The 20,537-nt window shown below is 43.4% G+C and overlaps 1 protein-coding gene across 1 annotated transcript; it reads right to left on the bottom strand.

Moving 5' to 3' along the window:
- Positions 1-515: 515 nt before the first annotated feature.
- On the bottom strand, positions 516-20,285 carry LOC307167007 (P2Y purinoceptor 14-like). The gene is made up of 3 exons (XM_079885868.1): positions 20,168-20,285; positions 4,285-4,715; positions 516-2,048 (listed from the first exon to the last, which is right to left on the bottom strand). The coding sequence occupies exons 1-3, from the start codon at positions 20,228-20,230 to the stop codon at positions 1,349-1,351; spliced, it is 1,194 nt and encodes a 397-aa protein (XP_079741994.1). The 5' UTR covers positions 20,231-20,285; the 3' UTR covers positions 516-1,348.
- Positions 20,286-20,537: the final 252 nt, after the last annotated feature.

Raw genomic sequence — 20,537 nt, forward strand, 5'->3', positions numbered from 1 at the left:
TTTATGCACTAAACAAGACCAATAATTTATTAACCTATTAACACAATATACCCCATTTTCCCATGATATATTTACTGTACTTACAAGTCATTTGCCACCTAAGTATACAAAAAACTATAGATCTCTTGTAAGATTTGTTTTGTTTGGATGATTCTAGAGACCTTCATGATTATATAATCTGTATACTGTATATAATCATGAAGGTCTCTAGAATCATCCAAACAAAACAAATCTTACAAGAGATCTATAGTTTTTTGTATACTTAGTCAAAAGTCCAAGCGGCAACTATAGTTTAGTATTTTTTTGTTGACACACACACACATATATATATATATATGTGTGTGTGTGTGTGTGTGTGTGTGTGTCAACAAAAAATACTTATTAGTAACATGAAAATGACCTTTCTTTTGGAGGGTTTGTCTTCGCCATGCTTCCTGGAAGTAGGAGTAGGAAGTTGACAGCCTCATGTGACCGGAGGAAAGTGAATACCTTTTTTTTTTCTTTTTTTTTTTCTTGAAATCCTTTATTTGGTTGTTTGCTTGCATGTCATTGAGACATTAAACATGGATAACATCTAGAAAAATACTTAAAAAAGGAAAATGACAACTATACACTGCATGCGGCAACTATAGTTGCCGGTGGGCTTTAAAGTAAATAACAAGTAACAATAAAACAATACAAAATTGACCTTTTAAGATAAAAGTACAGCTTTAATATTTTATAATTATTCAAAAATGAATTTTAAATGCTGTATTTTTCCATAGACAGCAAGCCACATGTCCACAGATCATATCATCTCGAATACCAATATTAAATACACTATTAATCAAAGGGTTTGGTAAGATTTTTTTTATGTATTTGAAATAAGTGCGCACCAAGGTTGCATTTATTTGATCAAAATACAGTAAAACACTAATATTTTGTGAATTTTTTTCTTTTTTAATATATTTTAAACTGTCATTTATTCCAGTGATGGAAAGCTGAATTTTCAGCATCATTACTCCAGACTTCAGTGTCACATGATCCTTCATCCTATGATGGGTTTCTGTTTAAGAATTATCAGTGCTGAAAACAGTTTGGCCAGAAACCAGAATAGTGACAGAATCAGTTCGTGATGAATCTTCAACATTAATTTCTAGCAACAAATTCACTGTTAGATAATTTTCAAGCTGTAATCTAGTGACAGTGAAACTGAAAAATGAAATGTTGTGCAAGATAAAAGGATGTGCATGATTTTAAGATTAACTGCTGCTACGTTGTGTGCAATCTGATGAACCTTCATCCACACTGCACTCTTTTTGTTGTGGTTTACTAAGTAAACTGTCATTCTTCCTGAGAATCTTTTGAGTTAAATGACACTTTCACGTCTGAGTGTGGATATCTTTGTCTCAATGTAGGTCAACATGTTGCTCATTCGTCTTTGCTGTCCTCTGTCGTCACTGTCTCTCGTCAAATCTGTTTTCTTCCTGAGGCTCAGCTGGTTTCTGAAGGCCTTGCAGAAGATGAAGTATATAAGGGGATCCAAGCAAGCGTTTAGCACTGATAGTAGGACAGTCAGCTCCTTCAGGACGTAGAACGCATAGGCTGTGCAGAGTTTTGTCTGAGGTTTGATAAATGCATAAGGCAGTCGCACCAAATGATAGGGCACAAAGCACACACAAAAAACAAGCACTAGAACTAGCATGTTGCGTTTAGACTTCCTGAACTTATTATGGCTGCTGGATGTGGTCTGTGTGGACAACTGAGCTTTTCTGACCTTTTTCAGAGTCCCCCAGTAAAGAGCAATCATAGACACCAGCACAAAAATGAAGATCACCATAGACACACTGTGAGTGATTTTGTAGACCAAACTGAGCTGAGGACTATGGAAAGCCTCACAGCCGATTTTCTCAGGCTTATGAATGTGACCCCAGGAGGTCAGGAGAAAGAGGATCAGGTAGATGGAAGACATGGCTAACAGCGAGAGCCAAGTAGCTGCAGAAACGTGGCGGGCGGTACGAACCGTCTGCAGGGAATGAGTCTCCAGTGGCCGGACAATCTTCAGGTACCTGAGGTAAAACAAACAAACAAACAAAAAATCTAAAATGTGTTCATGCTTGTAATTCTATATTTATTTCTGAAGAAAGCTGTAGTTTCATGGCTTGGAAAAAAAATTGCTCACACATTTCTTGTCAAGTACACTAAAGTTTTTTTTAAATGATTTTGAAAGAAGTTACTTATAAATACATTAAAAAGAGTGATATTGTGAAATATTATTTCATTGAAATGAACTTTTTTTCTATTTGAATTTATATTAAAATGAATTGTATTCCTGTGATCAAAGCTGGATTTTCACCATCATGGTAACACTTTATATTACGACCCGCAAACAACTGCGTAAGTAAACCGAAATTACGGTGTACGTTTCTGTAATTATAGTGTACTTCCGTGTAGGTATAAGGGAACAATACGTTAAGTTTTGGGTAATAAAGGGGTACAACCAGATATACAAGAAAATTATTTATAATGTAATTATTTTTAAAACTAACAGGTACCTATTCTGTTAATATATTCCAGGCAAAAATTGTACGTCTGTTGTATATAAAAGTTTTTATCACATTTCTGGCAAAATATGTTCTTGTGCAATGTAGTTACAGGGTAATTTTGACATCTGTGGGTTGTAAATTAAACTTATTAAAATTAAAATTAAAATTAAACTATATATATATGGCTGTATGTAAGCACAGTATGATAAAAATTGAATCTGAAACAATTTTATAAACAGCTGATTTCGAAAAACATTGGCAATGTTATTTATTGGCTTTTCTTACTAAACTACTTAACGTTAAGCCAAAAAAAAAAAAAGTTTCTGCTATGATTTTAATTTAGAACGTAGCATGTAGTACTTACCTTATCACATTGTATTGCAATGACACTTAAATGTCAGGGCAAATATACTGTGTAATTAAAAGGTTTATTTTTTTTTATTTTTTTTTAATTAGAGTAGCCTACCTTTCTCTGTGCAAATAGTGTTGTTTCGTATTGTTACATACTATAGTAAGTAGTGTTTGTTACCCGTTTCAACTGTGAATTTACAGGGTAAGTGTAACTCCTGCGGGCTGTAAATTAAAGTGGCGCTTGTTACCCCCTTGTTCTGTGTAGTTACAGGGTAAGTGCAGTAAATATACAATAAAGGATCCCATTTAATTTCTGACTTTTATTTTACAAAAAAAATTCAAAACACTTTTTCATCTTAACAAAGCATTGTCTTTTCTACAGTATACTCAAACAACAAAGTTTAATTTACAACCCACAGATGTCAAAATTACCCTGTAACTACATTGCACAAGAACATATTTTGCCAGAAATGTGATAAAAAACTTTTATATACAACAGACGTACAATTTTTGCCTGGAATATATTAACAGAATAGGTACCTGTTAGTTTTAAAATAATTACATTATAAATAATTTTCTTGTATATCTGGTTGTACCCCTTTATTACCCAAAACTTAATTGTTCCCTTATACCTACACGGAAGTACACTATAACGTACACCGTAATTTCGGTTTACTTACGAAGTTCTTTGCAGGTTGTATATCTGCTTGTTACCCCTTTATTACCCAAAACTTAATTATTGTTCCCTTATACCTACACGGAAGTACACTATAATTACAGAAACGTACCGTAATTTCGGTTTACTTACGCAGTTGTTTGCGGGTCGTAATATAAAGTGTTACCTAATATTCATCCAGGGCACATCAAATTAAACATACTGTTCTTTTGAAATGTCCAGACAAAAATATTATGCATGCAACACCTGTTTTCAATACTGATAATAATGAGAACCATTATTAATAAATGGGTACCAGTAATTATTTATTATAACTGAGCACCAACTCATTTTTAAAAATATATTAAAATAGAAAACAGTTACTTTTTTAATTGCAGTTAAATTGTTGTTTTCCCCTGGCTGTTTATTAGTTTGTTTCTTTTCTCCTGTACATTGCCTGTGTGTTTAAGCCTTGAGTTCTTTCTGTTCAGTGTCTGATATTGTCTATGTTAAAAGTGGTTGTGATGCTCCTGCGATCTCCTGAGTGTTCCTTGTTTGTTTTAAAGACTGTCTTTGTTCTCTATCACTTCCGTCGTGTGCTGCATACGGCAACAGATCGTGGCAATTTCACAATATTACTGTTTTTACTGTATTTTTAATCAAATGAATGGTGAGCACAAGAGATTTCTTTTTAAAAAATATTATAATATCTTAATTATTCCAAACTTGGAGGTCAACATAGGTGTTGCATACCTGTTTGCAGCAATAAAATCCATGAATAGAATGCTTGCATACATGTTTATATAGAAGGCTGTTGCTCCAAAGCTGCAGTAAATATTACGCATAATCTCTGAACTGTTGGCATAGTTAGCAATGCGCAAAGGTAAACAAAGACAAAGGAAGAAGTCAGCTGCGGCCAGGTTCTTCATGTAGACCGTGACGCTGGACTGGACACGCTGATTAGTGCAGAAATACACACGCATCGTGATGCAATTCAACACCAGACTGACAAGAAACACTAGTGAGTATGCAACTATGAAAACAGGATGAGCTCGGATCCTTGAAAATTCACAGGTCGTATTTTCTTCAGTGCGAGTGGTGTTTGCTGTGGTGTCATCCAGGGCAGTGGTGAAGCTGGTTAGTGGAACTGCAGTTCTAAGAATTTGTGAAACGGCTGACTCCATCTAGAAGCACAGGACAGACAGTTTAGTCACCAAATGTACCAGTTAAGCAAATTTAAAGACATTTACATTCATTGCATGGATGAATATTTTAATTTGTGCAAAGTGCATCTTCAAAGTGAAATATGTTGTAGAATGCAAAATCTTCACAAGTGTACGATTATAAAGCATTAAGATTTATTATTAAATATATAGCTTTTTGGTGAGACAAAAATGATTCTAAACCATTAAACACATTTAAAGGCCAAATGAAATGCCTTGAAACACGTAGCGTTATTCAGTGTGTTGGCATCATTTCCACTAAAACGTACTCGGGTTACTAATGTAACCTCGGTTCTCTCTAGAAGAGGGAACGAGTATTGCGTAAGGTTAGCTTACGCATCGGGAAAGTCTTCTTTCTTCGAGATCTGAAGCCAAAAAATTATCCTTAATTTTGTATACATTGTCATCGCAGTGCAGCAGCCGACAGACCTAGGCAGGCTGTATAAGCGTGCTCATTGGCTGCTCGGCGGCAACTGCTTAAGCCTATCGGTGAGCGCTCTGAACGCGGCAACCAATGAGGGCGCTTCGCGCCCTCCACACCCTTCTAACTGTCAGAATGGGTGTGGCCAGCGTGTATATATTCAGCACTCATAAGCTAAAATTCTGGTTTTCGCAGTCTGAAGCGCAAAAGCTCGTGGCGCGACACGGCAGGTTACGCAATACTCGTTCCCTCTTCTAGAGAGAACCGAGGTTACATTAGTAACCGAGTACGTTCTCTTACGAGAGGTCTCTCGTATTGCGTAAGGTTAGCTTACGCATCGGGAACCCTTTGTCAACGCCGTGTGCGCCGAGCATCCAGCCCATGAATCCCAGGGAAACCGGGGAAAACACTCTGCTGGGAAATGTGGCCGGTCGGAGAGACGGGCCAGCGCAGTACAGGCACTTCATGCAGCATATGAAATAGAGCGGCGCGGCCGGTCTATAAACATATAACAGTACAAACAGTAGGGCCGGCAGAGCGAGCCCATACAGTACATAAGCACTCATAAGGGTAGGAGAAAAACGACATAGTCGGTCTCACATGAAGGGAAAAATTCCCGCGCAACAGAGAATAATACGGGCGGCCAGCAGCGCGGGCCAGCACCGACAACAGCGCGTAACGGGAAATAGGAAACAGAGCGGATCAGCCGGTCTGAGTCAAACACTTCATCCTGAGTATAGTACCAGAATAGCGCCAGCATATGAACGTAGTCTGCACACGAGAAATGGGCAGAGCATACATGTCACTTATGCTGACAGTATTTTTGCCTGTAGGGCAGGAACTTCCAGGTTATAAAACCTCACGAATGTTGACGGGGAGGCCCAGCCCGCCGCCATACAAATACCGTGATTAGAAGTTCCGCTGGACCAGGCCCACGACGAGGCCATGCCTCTAGTGGAGTGGGCTCTGATGCCCAGAGGGCACTGCAGGTGTCTGGAGGCATAAGCTGCTGCTATCGCGTCCACTATCCACCTGGACAAGCTCTGTTTCGAGGCGGCAAGACCCTTGGTGCGTCCGCCGAAGGAAACAAAGAGCTGCTCTGAACGCCTGAAAGCGGCGGAGCGCGTGATGTAAACTCTCAGCGCCCGGACAGGGCATAGGAGGTTATCACTGTCCCCACTGTCGGATGCTGGCAGAGCCGAGAGGGACATAACTTGTGCCCTAAACGGGGTTCCAATCGCTTTGGGGATGTAACCATGTCTCGGTCTGAGAATGACTTTCGAGTCATTCGGCCCGAACTCAAGACATGCAGGGCTAACAGATAGCGCGTGCAAATCACCCACTCGTTTGACTGAAGACAGAGCTATCAGAAAAACGGTTTTAAGCGACAGATACTTTAGATCCGCGGATTCAAGCGGTTCAAAGGGAAAAGCCTCTAGGGCCGCTAGGACCAAGGACAGATCCCACGAGGGAACCGAGGGGGGCCGCGGGGAATTCATCCGTCTAGCTCCTCTGAGGAAGCGGATAATGAGCTCATTCCTTCCCATTGCCCGGCCGCGCGTCGTCTCAGCGAACGCTGCAATAGCGGCCACATATACTTTGAGCGTGGAAGGGGATCTGCCCTTTTCCAACAGCTCTTGTAAGAAGGAGAGCACCCGCGGGACCCCGCATGCGCGCGGATCCAAGTTTTTAGTAGCGCACCATTTAGAAAACACCGACCATTTAGACGCGTAGAGCCGTCTCGTGGAGGGGGCTCTCGACTGTGTGATCGTGTTCACGACCCCTTCTGACAGGTCAACGGGTATCCGTTGATCACCCATGCATGCAGCGACCAGCGCTCTGGATGGGGATGCCAGATCGATCCACCGGCTTGGGAGAGGAGATCCTTTCTCACCGGGATCGGCCATGGGGGTGAGTGCGACAGCCTCACTAGCTCTGGGTACCAAGTTTGGTTTACCCATCGCGGGGCTATAAGCAGCACTGAGTGGTGCGTTTCTCTGATCCTCGAAATGACCTGTGGCAACAGGGAGATCGGAGGAAAAGCGTACAGCGGGAGGCTGGGCCATGTCTGGGACAGCGCGTCCTCGCTCTTCGAATAAAACTTCGGGCATTGAGCATTGTCTTTCGACGCGAAGAGGTCGATTTCCGCTCTGCCGAATAGGCACCAGAGAAACTGGACTGTCTGGGGGTGCAGAGACCATTCTCCCGGGGGAATGTTGTCCCTGGACAGTCTGTCTGGACCGACATTCAGGTGGCCCGGCACGTGCGCGGCTCTCAGCGAGCGCAGCGAGCGGTAAGCCCACACGAGAAGGCTTTCTGTCAGCCTACACAGATTCCTGGATCTGACACCGCCCTGTCGGTTCACATAGGATACCACGGACGTGTTGTCCGAGCGGACTAGCACATGGTGATCCCATATGAATGGGAGGAAGCGCCTGAGCGCGTTCTCGACCGCTATCATCTCCAAACAGTTTATGTGGAGGCATTTTTCCTGGTCTGACCACAGGCCAAAAGCCGGTTTGCCCTCGAACAGAGCGCCCCAGCCTGAGGTGGAAGCGTCCGTCGAGATAACTTTGCGGTGTGAGATAGCTCCCATTGTCACTCCCCGCTGGTACCAGTCGGCCGCTAACCAGGGCTTCAGAGCTGAAACGCAGCTCTGAGTCACTCTGATGCGGATACCGCCGGAAGCCCATGCTCTGTGAGGCACTCGGGCATTCAGCCAGCGTTGGAGCGGGCGCATTCGTAAAAGACCCAGCCGAAGCACTGCTGCGGCTGAGGCCATACAACCCAGTAACCTCTGAAATGTTTTGAGAGGTACGGTGCTGCCCGGCCGGAGGGACGCGGGCAGGCGTCGAATGCAGCGCGCGCGCTGTGTCGACAGGCGGGCCGTGTACTGATATACCTGACCGTCGAAGGCGAATCTCAAGAATGGCCTGTGACGGGGTATTATCAGGATCTGAAAAGCACGCGTCTTTTAGATCGAGAGATATAAACCAGTCCCTCGGGCGAATTTGCGCGAGAATTTGTCTGGTTGTGAGCATTTTGAACGGTCTTCTCATAAGAGCCTTGTTCAAACGTCTCAGATCCAAAATTGGTCTGAGAGCTCCGTCCTTCTTGGGAACGAGGAAATAACGGCTGTAAAAGCCCGACTCGCTCATGGGGAAGGGGAAACCGGTTCTATAGCCCTTTTGCACAGAAGTGTAGCTATTTCTGCTCGAAGTAGATGTGCTACTTCCCCATTCACTCTGGTCTCGATACGCGCTTGAGCTCGAAACGGAGGGGCGGGCGCGGCGCGCGCGCTCTTGGTGCTTAGATACGGCGGATCGCACGCAGCGATAGCTGACCGTTTTACACACAGTGTCCCGGTGGCTTTAGACGGGGAACATAAAGTGTGAGGCGCGACGCGCGATGGCGGCGTCGGGGGCGAAAATGTTCGTTAGTATGTGTGAGCGCTCGAGGGTGGGCACAGGACTTACATTCAGGGGCGGGCGCGGCGCGCGCGCTCTTGGTGGTTAGATACGGCGGATCGCACGTAGCGATAGCTGGCCGTTTTACACACAGTGTCCCGGTGGCTTTGGACGGGGAACATATAGTGTGAGGCGCGACGCGCGATGTCGGCGTCGGGGTGAAAATGTTAGTTAGTATGTGTGAGCGCTCGAGGGCGGGCACAGGACTTACATTTAAAACATGACCGGTCGTGCGAGGCCGTGTGACAGAGCGGGCAGTGAGTAGGTGTGGGCACGGAGAAGTGGACACGTGACCTACTTTTAACACTAAAGCGGCTTTTGCCTGCTTCATGAGAGTGGGCTCTGTGAGAGACACGGGATGTATAGTGCTTGTGTACAGGGGTGAGCACAGAAACGTGGGCACATGCACTGTACTAGAAACACATACGGCGTCAGCCGTGCAACCAGACATTATGCTCTTTTGAAATTTTTCTGGGTTGCCGTGAGAACGGCGGATGCGCGCAGGCGAGCGGGTAGATACCGGCTCGTTGACTGCGGGGTAAACAGCTGCAGTAGCCGTGGCAACGGGGACTGACAGAGCGTTAAGCTTCGACGGTGGTCCAGCCGCAGGGCTGCGGGATTTAACCGTCTTTTCTTCTCTCGTGTTTAGACGCTCAAAAATATTAGAGCACCCTGAGAAGGTGTGGTGCGAGAGGCGGGTTCGCTTTCTGTAAGTAAGAAAGACTGGCCGCGAGCTCGGAGAAGCAAGCAGCATAAATTTTTATCTTCCCCGAGAGCTGGGATCGAACGCGGATCTCTCGCATTAAAGCGTATGATTCTGCCACTGAGCCACAGGGGAAAACACATAAGCTTTCAGTTAGCGCGAGCATATAAAAAGCGACCTCATGTGTCGCGTCGGCGTTTGTTTGCAGGCGTGCGTGTGTTTAAAACAGGCTCGTTTACTGCAATAGTAATATTTCCAGTCGCCTGAACTTAAGAGGGGACTGAGAAATGTGTGAGGATTGGCGGTTGTCCAGCCGTAGCGAGACTAACACACTCTCTTCTCTTTTCGCCGGTGAGTGAGGCGCGCACGCTGAACGCTGCTCGTGACCGTCCGCTTTGTCATCCCTTGAACGGCGCAATCTGCGCGGCCCAACGAGGGAGAGAGCGGGCTTGTTTTCTGTATGTAAGAAAAACTGGCCGCGAGCTCGGAGAAGCGAACAGCATAAACTTTATCTGCTGCGAGAGCGGGGACCGAACCCCGGTCTCTAGCTTGACAGTCTAGGATTCCGCCACTGAGCCACAGGGGAGAATACATTAGTACTCGGTTAGCGTCATCATGTCTTGTGACGGCGTTTGCTTGCAGGCGAGCGTGTATTTATAACAGGCTCGTATACTGCAATAGTAACAATTCCAGTCGCCTGAACTTAAGAGGGGACTGAGAAATGTGTGAGAAATGGAGGTTATAGTCCAGGCCACGGCGGGACAAAAACACTCTGTTCCCCTTTCACCGGTGAGTGACGCGCGAGGACGGAGTAGCTTTCTTGTAACGTAAAGAGAGCTCCAAGACCGTCCGCTCCTGCCATCCCTTGTGAGCGGCGCAGTTTGCGCGGCTCGAACAGAGGGAGAGGAAACTCGCTCCGAGACCGTCCGCTCCTGCCATCCCTCGTGAGCGGCTCAGTTTGCGCGGCTCGAACAGAGGGAGAGGAAACTCGCTCCGAGACCGTCTGCTTCTGCCATCCCTTGTGAGCGGCGTAGTTGCACGGCTCGAACAGAGGGAGAGTACGGGTATCTATCACATTCGCCTCATCTCCTGACGCGGCGGCGGCGCGGGCGAGAGCCGGTGGTTGAGCGGCCGGGAGGGAGAGGGCGAGAGAGAGCTCGAGGGAGAGGTTCCGGCGAGCTCCTCAGTCACAACAGTCTCCGGTGGTCGCTGCGAGCGGCGCTTCTTATTCCGCGGCCCGGCAGGGACAGGCGGAGCGACAGCTTTGTCTAAAGCTTCAAGTCGAGCCCGCAGGGTCGACATTGAAAGCTCTTCGCACTCGGAGAGTGCGGTGGCAGCGTGCCCGCGGCCCAGGCGGAGAGCGCAGAGAGGTGGCGGTCTCCGTTGCTTTTACAAAAACGCCTCGTGCTCTTTTAGAGTACACACAGAAACAGTAATAATGTAAAGGATATGTCGCCGGATAGCGTAGCAGGCACGGATGGCTGAAGGCGGCGAAGACGGCCGGCTTCCTCAGGCGCTGTCCTAAGCTTGCTGGTCGCTGGTTTCAACGGCGGCGGCTCTCAAGATCCAGCGATGCGAAGAGCGTCGCTGAAGACAAGAAAATCAGAATTTTAGCCTATGAGCGCTGAATATATACACGCTGGCCACACCCATTCTGACGGTTAGAAGGGTGTGGAGGGCGCGAAGCGCCCTCATTGGTTGCCGCGTTCAGAGCGCTCACCGATAGGCTTAAGCAGTTGCCGCAGAGCAGCCAATGAGCACGCTTATACAGCCTGCCTAGGTCTGTCGGCTGCTGCACTGCGTTGACAATGTATACAAAATTAAGGATAATTTTTTGGCTTCAGATCTCGAAGAAAGAAGACTTTCCCGATGCGTAAGCTAACCTTACGCAATACGAGAGACCTCTCGTAAGAGAACCGAAAGACAGAGCTGGACATATCGTACGGCTCCTCCCCTTTTTAAAGTAGACAATAGCGTTTCGTTTACATGTCACATCTCGCCAAAACCACAGTTTCCTCCTTATCTCTAACAGTTTCGCCTCCTATCTCCTCCATATCGCTTCAAAATATAGCATGCTGTGCAGAATTCAAACGGGTCTGATACGTTTTTTTGGTTTGCGTCGACTAGCATTTGAACCGCTCTATGGTGTCTGTAGACTGTGTGTGTGCGTGCATGTGTGTGTGTGCGTGCGTGCGTTCTGCGGCGGCGGTTCGCGTGACCTTAACGAGAAACCAGACTTCAGTCGCCACAATGTAAAGCAGGGTTCACCAATCTCGGTCCTGGAGGGCCGCTGTCCTGCAGAGTTTAGCTCCAACCAGCTCCAACACACCTGTTTGAAAGTTTCTAGTATGCCTAGTGAGACCTTGATTAGCTGGTTCAGGTGTGTTTAATTGGGGTTGGAGCTAAACTCTGCAGGACAGCGGCCCTCCAGGACCGAGATTAGTGAACCCTGATGTAAAGCCTATTTAAACTGTCTGACTCGTTCCCTATCCCCTATAGAGTGCACTTTGTGCCATTCACGTGTGGAAAATTAGTAAATAGTAAAAGTGACCGATTTTAGCCGCAACTTCGTCTATGTATAATGTATAATGTTCGGCTATGTATAATGTAGGGGGCGGGACGCTTTAGATTCTAGAGAGCATTTGATTGGACAGAAAATCTGATGAGAAGCTGAAGTGCAGAGTGATGTCATCAAAATCGTTAATCCATTGGCGGAAGTGAAAGACTGGAAGTTATATCTTCTAAATATGAATTTTGTCATTATCTTGGAGCATATTAGCTTATAATAACCTTAAGGCTAACATATTCAAACTATACTAAAAGCAAAAAAACAAAAACCTTACATTTTGATTTCATGGGGACTTTAACCATGAAAATGTTCTGTTCAAGTTCTTATTACGCTGTCACAGAAAACTTACTGAAGGTAAGTTTATGGTAAAAAAAGATAACAAAAACAAAATTTGGGAATGTTCTATACTGTATAGACTCATAATAAAAAAACACTGCAGTGTTCTGGGAATGTTAGTTTATTGTTATAAAAATAAAACCTAAAAAATAACATGTAGAGAACATTCTGTCAAGGTTCTCTCAAGATTCAATTTCCATACCTCTTTCCCTGTGATTTCTTGCACTGCGCATACAAGATTTTTTGTAGCCTAAATGCAGTTGTCAATATCTGAATTTTTCAGGAGTTAATTCGGTTGTAAAATGCAGTTGTCACTCCCTGTGTGTGTACAGAACGGGATTCAGTTGTAAAAGGTGAAATGACAACCGAAGTTAACTGCAGTGTGTAGTGTCATCCATTAGAGTCATCCACATAAAATACAGAATTCAAAATGTACACATGAGCCCATTATTTTTGAAGTTGTGCAGTAACACCTTAACTAAGAAAGAGCTGTATTTACACAGGATATGTTCTTGCACTTAAAGACAGAGCTAAATATAAAGCGCATCGGATGTAACCGTATCACGAGAGGCACATGCTTTTATCTTGATAAAAATCTCACCACTGTGAAATATGCAACACAACAGCTTAAGACATCAGTCTTCACGTGCACCCGGACCAATTTTATAAATCAGAGTGTCTATTTACACCAAACAATTTTACAGTGTTAATAAATAGCATCTAGGTAATTCTATTTGCAGTTATTTTTGTTGCTATTTACACTGAGTTTAAATAGAATAAATTGCAAATAGCTGCAAGGCTGCTGCCTTTGAAAATTGTGCGATAGATGCATCCTATGCAAACATTGCCTAAGTCTACCTTAGTACAGACTTGATATCACACTTTGATTAGCATATTCATTCCGTCATTGTGCCTCGTTTGCATGTGTTTGCTTCCCTCCTACTCTCTGTGCACACATATTGTATTATTATAACACTAACACGCTATATTTTCATGTAGAATAATCACTCAGAGAGAAAGTTAGAAGTGACAGAATGTCTTTCTTTGTTGTTTTTTTGTTTGTTTTTTTCTCACAGCACACATCCTCTGAGTAATAAACCACAAGGAGGATATTCTCTTTTCAGTCTGGGATGATTGGTCTAATCTGAGCCTTATCTGCCCGTCAGTTACCGTGCAGATAACTTGTGATCTGTTTGTTAATTGTTAAAAATCGCCAAATATATGTATTTGTGTGGTGTTTTCACCCTTTAACAGAACCACTTGCCCACTGGCTGCATTGGAGCTGTAAATGTTTTGGCCGATTTATCACTGGCCTGACAGGTCACACATGCGGATAGGATTGTGTGAACAAGATCGTCCATTCGTGGCCACCAATACAGCTCTCTCAGATGCTGTTTGGTTCGCACCAGCCCCTGATGTCCCTCGTGCGCCAGGTGGATGAGGCGTTCCCGCAGTGCAATAGGAACAATCAAACAATTCCCTCTGAAAATCAATGAAGATTCAACAGCCAGTTCATGTCTAACCGGGAAGTATGGACGTAAGTCACTGGAGACAGACTTTTGCAGTTTAGGCCAACCTGTCTGAATAGTCTGACGTAACTGAGACAGTTCTGGACAGCCCTCGCATTCAGCTTTAAAGTCCACTAGCTGCAATGTAGTCAGAAAGGGCTGAATTTCTGCGATTTCAGAAATCAAATCCTGTTCAATGGATACAGTGGTGTCTGTGTGGCTCTATGGCATACGGGAGAGACAATCCGACACACAGTTTTTTCTACCTGGACGGTACTGTACATCATACTGGAAGCACAGGAGCCTAGCAGACCAACGAGCTACCCTCATGCCTGCTCTATTCATGCCCTTTGTGGAGAGAAGAGTAGTAAGGACCTAATGATCAGTTCTTAGAGTGAAACGATGTCCCTACACACACGCTCTCCACTTTTCTACCACCCAAACACACGCAAGCGCTTCCTTCTCCACAGTAGCATATTTCCTCTCAGACTGCAAGCCAACCTCGTCTAGCTTTTGACAAACATCTTTGAGGAGCTTATCATGGGCCTCCTGAGAATTACCATACACTATAATGTCGTCTAAGTAATTCTTTACCCCTTCCAGCTCCTTTAGGACCGTTTGCATTATTTTTTGGAAGGCTGACGGCGATGAAGCTAGTCCAAACGGAACCCAAGTGAAACGGAAAAGGCCTTAGTGCGTTATGAATGCAGTCAGGTTACGACTGTCAGGATGGAGAGGCAGCTGGTGGTAAGCAGAGCTCAGATCAATTTGACTGTAATGTGACGCACCTGCAAGCTCTGTAAACAAATCATCCATGTGAGGTAATGGGTAGCAATCCATAATCACACTCTTATTGGGTTCACGGAGGTCTACACAAAGCCTAATGTGTCCATCACGCTTACGTACCACCAGACTAACCCATTCTGAAACATCAACTGGTTCAATTATGCCCGCAGTAAGGAGACGAATTAGCTCAGCGGACACCTCCTTGCAGATGCTGAGAGGTAAGCGTCTCAATTTTTGACGTACTGGTGTCACTGTTGAATTAACTTGCACTTTGTGGATAAATCCTTTCACACATCCAAGGTGAGTTGCAGATACAGGTGATACTGTGTACACAGGACTTGTGGAATGCTGAGTCATATGAAGAGGTGCAGGTGAGAGCCACATTCATTGTCTATGTGCTTTACTTTTCCGCTTACAATGTCCAGGTTCAGCAGTCTTATTAAATCTAACCCTAGCAAGGGAGATCCTGCAGTCACTACATAAAAAGTAGCTGGAACCACATTGTCATTTGCTGATACACCCACTAATGCTGATAAGCAGCCAATAACTGGTAGGTTCTCTTTTGCATTTGCTCTTTTAATTTTGGGCTTTCTCATGGTGCATTGTGAGAAGTGTTTCTTATACACATCTTCTGGAAGTATGGGAACTGATGCGCCCGTATCTACAACCAGCTGTAACTTATGTTTATGACCTCCTGGTGCTTCAATATTCCTTTCACAGGTGATCTTATCATTGGCTGTACCAGATTGTTTTATGTTATCCACACAGAGCACAGTCATTGCTGCTTTACACAATCTAGCAAAGTGTCTTTTTTCCCACAGTCTCTGCATGTCACTTTAGCAGCAGGGCAGGTTTTATCATTTGTCTACGTTGCTGACCGGTCGTTGTTTGTTTTCGATCCTCCGATCGTCTCTGAGCAACTTGTGACTGCTTAGTTGAACGTGCGCCCTTTCCCCATACTTATCCATACTAATGGCTTGTACCGACTTCATGGCAGTAGCAGTGGAATTACAGAGTAATGACGAATTTTTAACTGCAGCTTCCACTTGACATGCGATTGTAATCGCTTTCTCTAGAGTGAGGTCGTCCTCCAACAGTAATTTGTCCTTTACTGCAGTCAACGACGCATTTGCGATCAGCCGATCACGGAGCATTTCACTCTCCATTTGCCCGAACGCACATGGGGCTGCTAACGCTCTTAAGGTGATGAAGGCAATTTTGCCAAGCAATTGTTGCTTGGGCACTTTCCCATTGAAAATGGGCAATACATTTCTATCTGGATAATTTAGATCGGTCATGGGCCCTGTGTCTCATCCGGTTGCCCGTTGACGACAACATTGCTCAAAAAGTTGCCCTGTGTCTCATCACCTTTAAAGCAGGTTGCTCTTTGCACACGTTGTCTGACCGTGTGTCGGCATGCAACTGCGTTAACTTTAGGCACAAAGTGTTTCTGAAGTGCAGCCATTGCTTCATCAAAAGTAGTACCTTGGTCTGGCAGAGTATAAAACAGGCGCTGGCCTTCCGTCCCCAAGCAATGCAGCTAGACCGCTCGTCTGCGTCTCTCCGTCCTTTCATCTCCGGTTGCCTGGATGATTATCATGTAATTATGAAAGATTTTCTGCCACGTTTCAAATGGAATCGGTGGCTCCCCACTAACAGGAAGAAACAGCAGCAGGCAAAGCACTGAAGCACCCTTCAACAGAACACACTCCATGCGGTGTACAACTCGCACATCAAACTTTATTCTTCATGATCACATTACTCAACACAATTCCTCACTAGAGCCCCTAGTGGTGCAGATCCACATTAATGTGTAATATGCTTCTCAACACAACATGTATCCAAAATAGTTCTGTTACGGGCGGTCGCAGAAAGGCACACAAAGAAGATTAGTTCCAACACAAAGTTAAATAAAGATCAAGCATGCAAACAGGCAGAACAACAAACACAGGGCTGCCAACTCTCACGCATTGAGCGTGAGACTCACGCAATTGACACTTTTCACACGCTCTCACGCCACACATCCATTTTCTCATGCACAGAAAAATTGCGGAGCAAAGAGGTAACCTAATTTTAATATTAAACTAATTCTCAGCTCTTAGATTTCGTCAATTTTATTACGAAATTCAGACAAAAATACGTTTGGCGCTTGTAAATGTGACGTGACAGATCGCTGAGCGCCTCAGTTCAAGGGCACGTGAACCGATCATCTGTTACTTTTTTATTTAAAGATGCAGTACAACTTACCGAAAGTATACATAATATCGACCAATTAGTGTTTTTCAACCACGGAAAGAGGTCAGTATAACAGCAGGAGAACAATTATGTCACATAACGTTACATTTACCTCAGGAGAGCCATTTAATGACCATAGCATGTTAACTGAATAGAAAAAAATAGCTAGAGAGGAGATTTAGCTGAGCACTATATTACATATTTATTATATTTTTACTTATGTCATTAAATAATTGTTATTATAACAAAAACTGCATTATATTTAATTTAATTTGTTATTTTTAACCTTTAATAATACCAGCAGATTGGGCCCTCTATGTTTACAGCATTAGGTGAGATTATTTTTTTAAATAAAATTTAAAATAAACATGTATCCAAATTAGTCAATATTGAATCAAAATCGGAATCAAACCACAAGAATGGAATTGAAATCTTTAAATTTTTGTCAAGCAATAATAAAAACTGTATCCTACCAGCTGGCGCGGATTAATGCACAGGCTTGCGTAGGCTGCAGCCTAGGGGCCCCACGTGTGCAGGGGGCCTCGGATTGCCCAGACATTTATATATATATATATATATATATATATATATATATATATATATATATATATTTACTTAAGCGCGAACCAGGCACGGCACGGCACGGCGCCAGGATTCCAGTTTGGATGGGCCAGACCAATTGTGAACGTTAAATTAAAAGCGTTATCCAATCACTGTTTAACCTAATAAAAATTACTGACTAATATACTGTTAAATTATCTGTGAGTAATACATAATATAGATTTTAATAGCTTGATGCTCTTTAAATATTTTGTTGCATTGTAAAAAAGTTTCGGTGCATAGGACGGACATATCCGCGATCGCTCTCCATGGTTCTGACCAAAGAAGAGCGCTTTGGAATCTCCATTACGCATCATACGCATCTTACCTGGGCTGCGTTTCCTGATAATGTTGTCTCTTAGCGCGCTACGAAGACTCTTAAGGTATAACTTAACTAAAGGTATACCATTGCTAGGCGTCTTCAGGGCTATCATCCACTCGCGAGGCAGAGGTCGCTGAAAGGCAGAGGCGCTGGCGCCCTCCTAGCAACGGCGCTGATCGCGCTAGCTGCGCTAGCCGCGCTAGCACCCTGGGGTGGCAGAGACGAAGATGTGCTAGGTGATGTGGATCTCAGCTCTCTTCATCTCCTGGTTGCAGCGATGACTCCGAGACTGTACGTGCGAGTTTAAGGTACCTAAACAACGACTGTTGCAACAGGGGTGAGGGCTGGGTTGGAAAATATGTGACGTCATTATGTTTTTTAATTTAATCAATGTTGATTATGAAAGTGAGCATGCAGCATGAGAAAGATATGATAGGCAGCCCTTATTCCACATATTTTCGAACCTGCAGGCCATTCTGGGTTGAGCGAGCGACCCTGCGGAATGAGCGAGCGGAGCGGAATATTCAGAAATGCGTTCTCCACTCACGAGCTCTGATCGGAACAAACCCGAACCACTGTCTGCTGAACTTGCGCAGAAACATTAAAATAGACATAACCATCTTTTTAAATTGTTTTTAAAACTAAATATTTAGACTATTTTAGCACAAAATATGAGCTTATTGTCGATTTTTTTATAATTCCTGCCAAAAATAGAATATATTAAAAGGGTTTTGTTTTTTTTTTTGAAAAAAGAAATTTTTTGGATGGGCCTGTTGAACAGTGGGTGGCCACCCATAACGCCGTGCCTGGCGCAAACAAAAAACCTCTAACAATTACACGTCTGTTTATTTTAGTTTTAGTTGTACTGCCAGTGTTTCTTGATCATAATTAAATGGTTGATTCTAAGCACTGGGCCTTGTTTGTATTTGTGGTTTGTTTGTAATGTTAAATTTTTCATTTTACCTACGTGGTGTGGTGGTAATTGTCTTACTGTTGTGGTCCACTACTTGAAGGAATGTAAAGAAAACACTGTAGTGTTGGCTGTCTCAATGTGTGTGTATGCCAGTTCACCGTAGTTGCGTATGGCCATGTATGGCACTAAATATTTTTTTTTGGGGGGGGGAAGGGGGGAGGGCTCACACAAAGAGCAGCCTAGGGGCCCCTGACCACCTTAATCCGCCCCTGCCTACCAGTCATTGTACAATGTAAACATTGTAAACATTGTAACATGTTGTCACTAAACTTCATAAAATTCTATTTAGTTACCAAATGTTTTGACAATCACAATTAAATACCCCCCCCCCCCCCCCCCCAAAAAAAAAAAATCTCACTCCAAGCTAAACTCAAAAGTTGGCAGCCCTGCAAACACTAAATGTGAAAGTAGACCGAATGAATGTGAAGGATTAACTTACATAGCAAACACAAACGAGGATTGTTAATAGAACACAGCTGTAACAAGGAACACAAATGAGGAGCAAGAAAACGGCACAAAGCAACAATGATGAGAATGAAAACAAACTAAAAAGTCCATGATAATGAAACTACCAGAACATAATGGTGACAAGCTCCTTGTTGCAAGAAATAAAAATAAATAATAATAATAATAAAAGTTGCATCAAAAATGAGAAAGTTGCTCAATTTGGTGGCAAAATCCCCAAATTGGCAACACTGTCTGTAGGCCATTGACTGAGCTGAAAGTATTCATGAAAGTGCAAAAAATAATTAAAGCAACAGATTTGTTGAAAAATCTGATTTAATCTCTGTTGTTGTCTTGCAGTGCTGAGAGCTGCATAATGAGACATTTATCAAGTTCAATGACTGGTAAAAACAGTCTCTTTAACAAAGTTCAGTTCTGTTCACAGGGGCCACTTTAAGGTGTGCTTTTCTGGGCCACAAATGTTCATGCTGACACTGAAACTGTTATGTATAATCCAAAGCATTCAACAAAATGTTTCATTAGCAGCACAATGTATTATCAAGTACATATCAGAGACAAAGTAATCTATTACACAAAATGGGATAAGATGTCGTTGAAGGAAGGACAAATAAGCATTGTAATCCACTCTAGTTTACTTCACGCTAAAGGACTTTTCTTGATGTTTTGTTTCACACGGTTTATTGAACCACATAAACCAAAATGGTAAATGTAGTATATTGGGATTACATCCATACTATACACATTCATACATACTGCACACTATTTATAAGTTGTGTCATGGTAATTACACATATTACATGTTGAATATATTTTAAATTTTAATTTTTTTTTAACATAATTATTGAGTACACTGAGAAGTAATATTGTAAAATAGAGACATCAAAATGTTTTGTCTTACTTAACAATGAATGCATGATATGAAAAAGATGCAATTTATTTGTGCATTAAGAAATGACCAACAACCAACAACATGTTTATGGTAGAACCTAAATTGCAATGAACAAATTAGCTAATAATATTTAACTTACTTGAAATCCACTTGTACCCAGGCTGTCCAGTGTGCTTTGATCTAGATGTTTCATCCTTTTCATTCACTTCCTTTATAACTTCCTTCTGTATCACGTAAAGAGGAAATTGGGGTTTGAATGCGTGTGTGTGAGTTAATGAGTCTGAAAACATGAGAAAACAAAAATGCAAAGACAGGTGGTTGGGTTGTGACGTGTGGGGGCGGTTTTTGCAAGACATTGAAGATACATGGTTGGTTGCAGGGCTAAACTGTGTAACATTTTTTATTTTTTGTCATTTGCAAGTCAAAGTTTGTTTGTTTTGTTTGGTCCTTATTTAGTTCTCAATATGCAAATGATTTGCTGTAGCTGTGGGGCATCCTGAATAATAAGC

This window comes from Squalius cephalus (genome assembly GCF_949319135.1).
Source record: "Squalius cephalus genome assembly, chromosome: 11".
In the NCBI taxonomy this organism is placed as follows: Eukaryota; Metazoa; Chordata; class Actinopteri; order Cypriniformes; family Leuciscidae; genus Squalius; species Squalius cephalus.

What these genes read in the sequence shown, in the direction of transcription:
- LOC307167007 (XM_079885868.1), bottom strand. Translation starts at nt 20,230, where the DNA reads ATGAAAAGGATGAAACATCTAGATCAAAGCACACTGGACAGCCTGGGT. An exon ending in TGGGTACAAGTGGATTTCAA is followed by an intron (nt 4,716 to 20,167) that starts GTAAGTTAAATA and finishes CTGTGCTTCTAG; the next exon opens with ATGGAGTCAGCCGTTTCACA. An exon ending in GATTTTATTGCTGCAAACAG is followed by an intron (nt 2,049 to 4,284) that starts GTATGCAACACC and finishes GTTTTACCTCAG; the next exon opens with GTACCTGAAGATTGTCCGGC.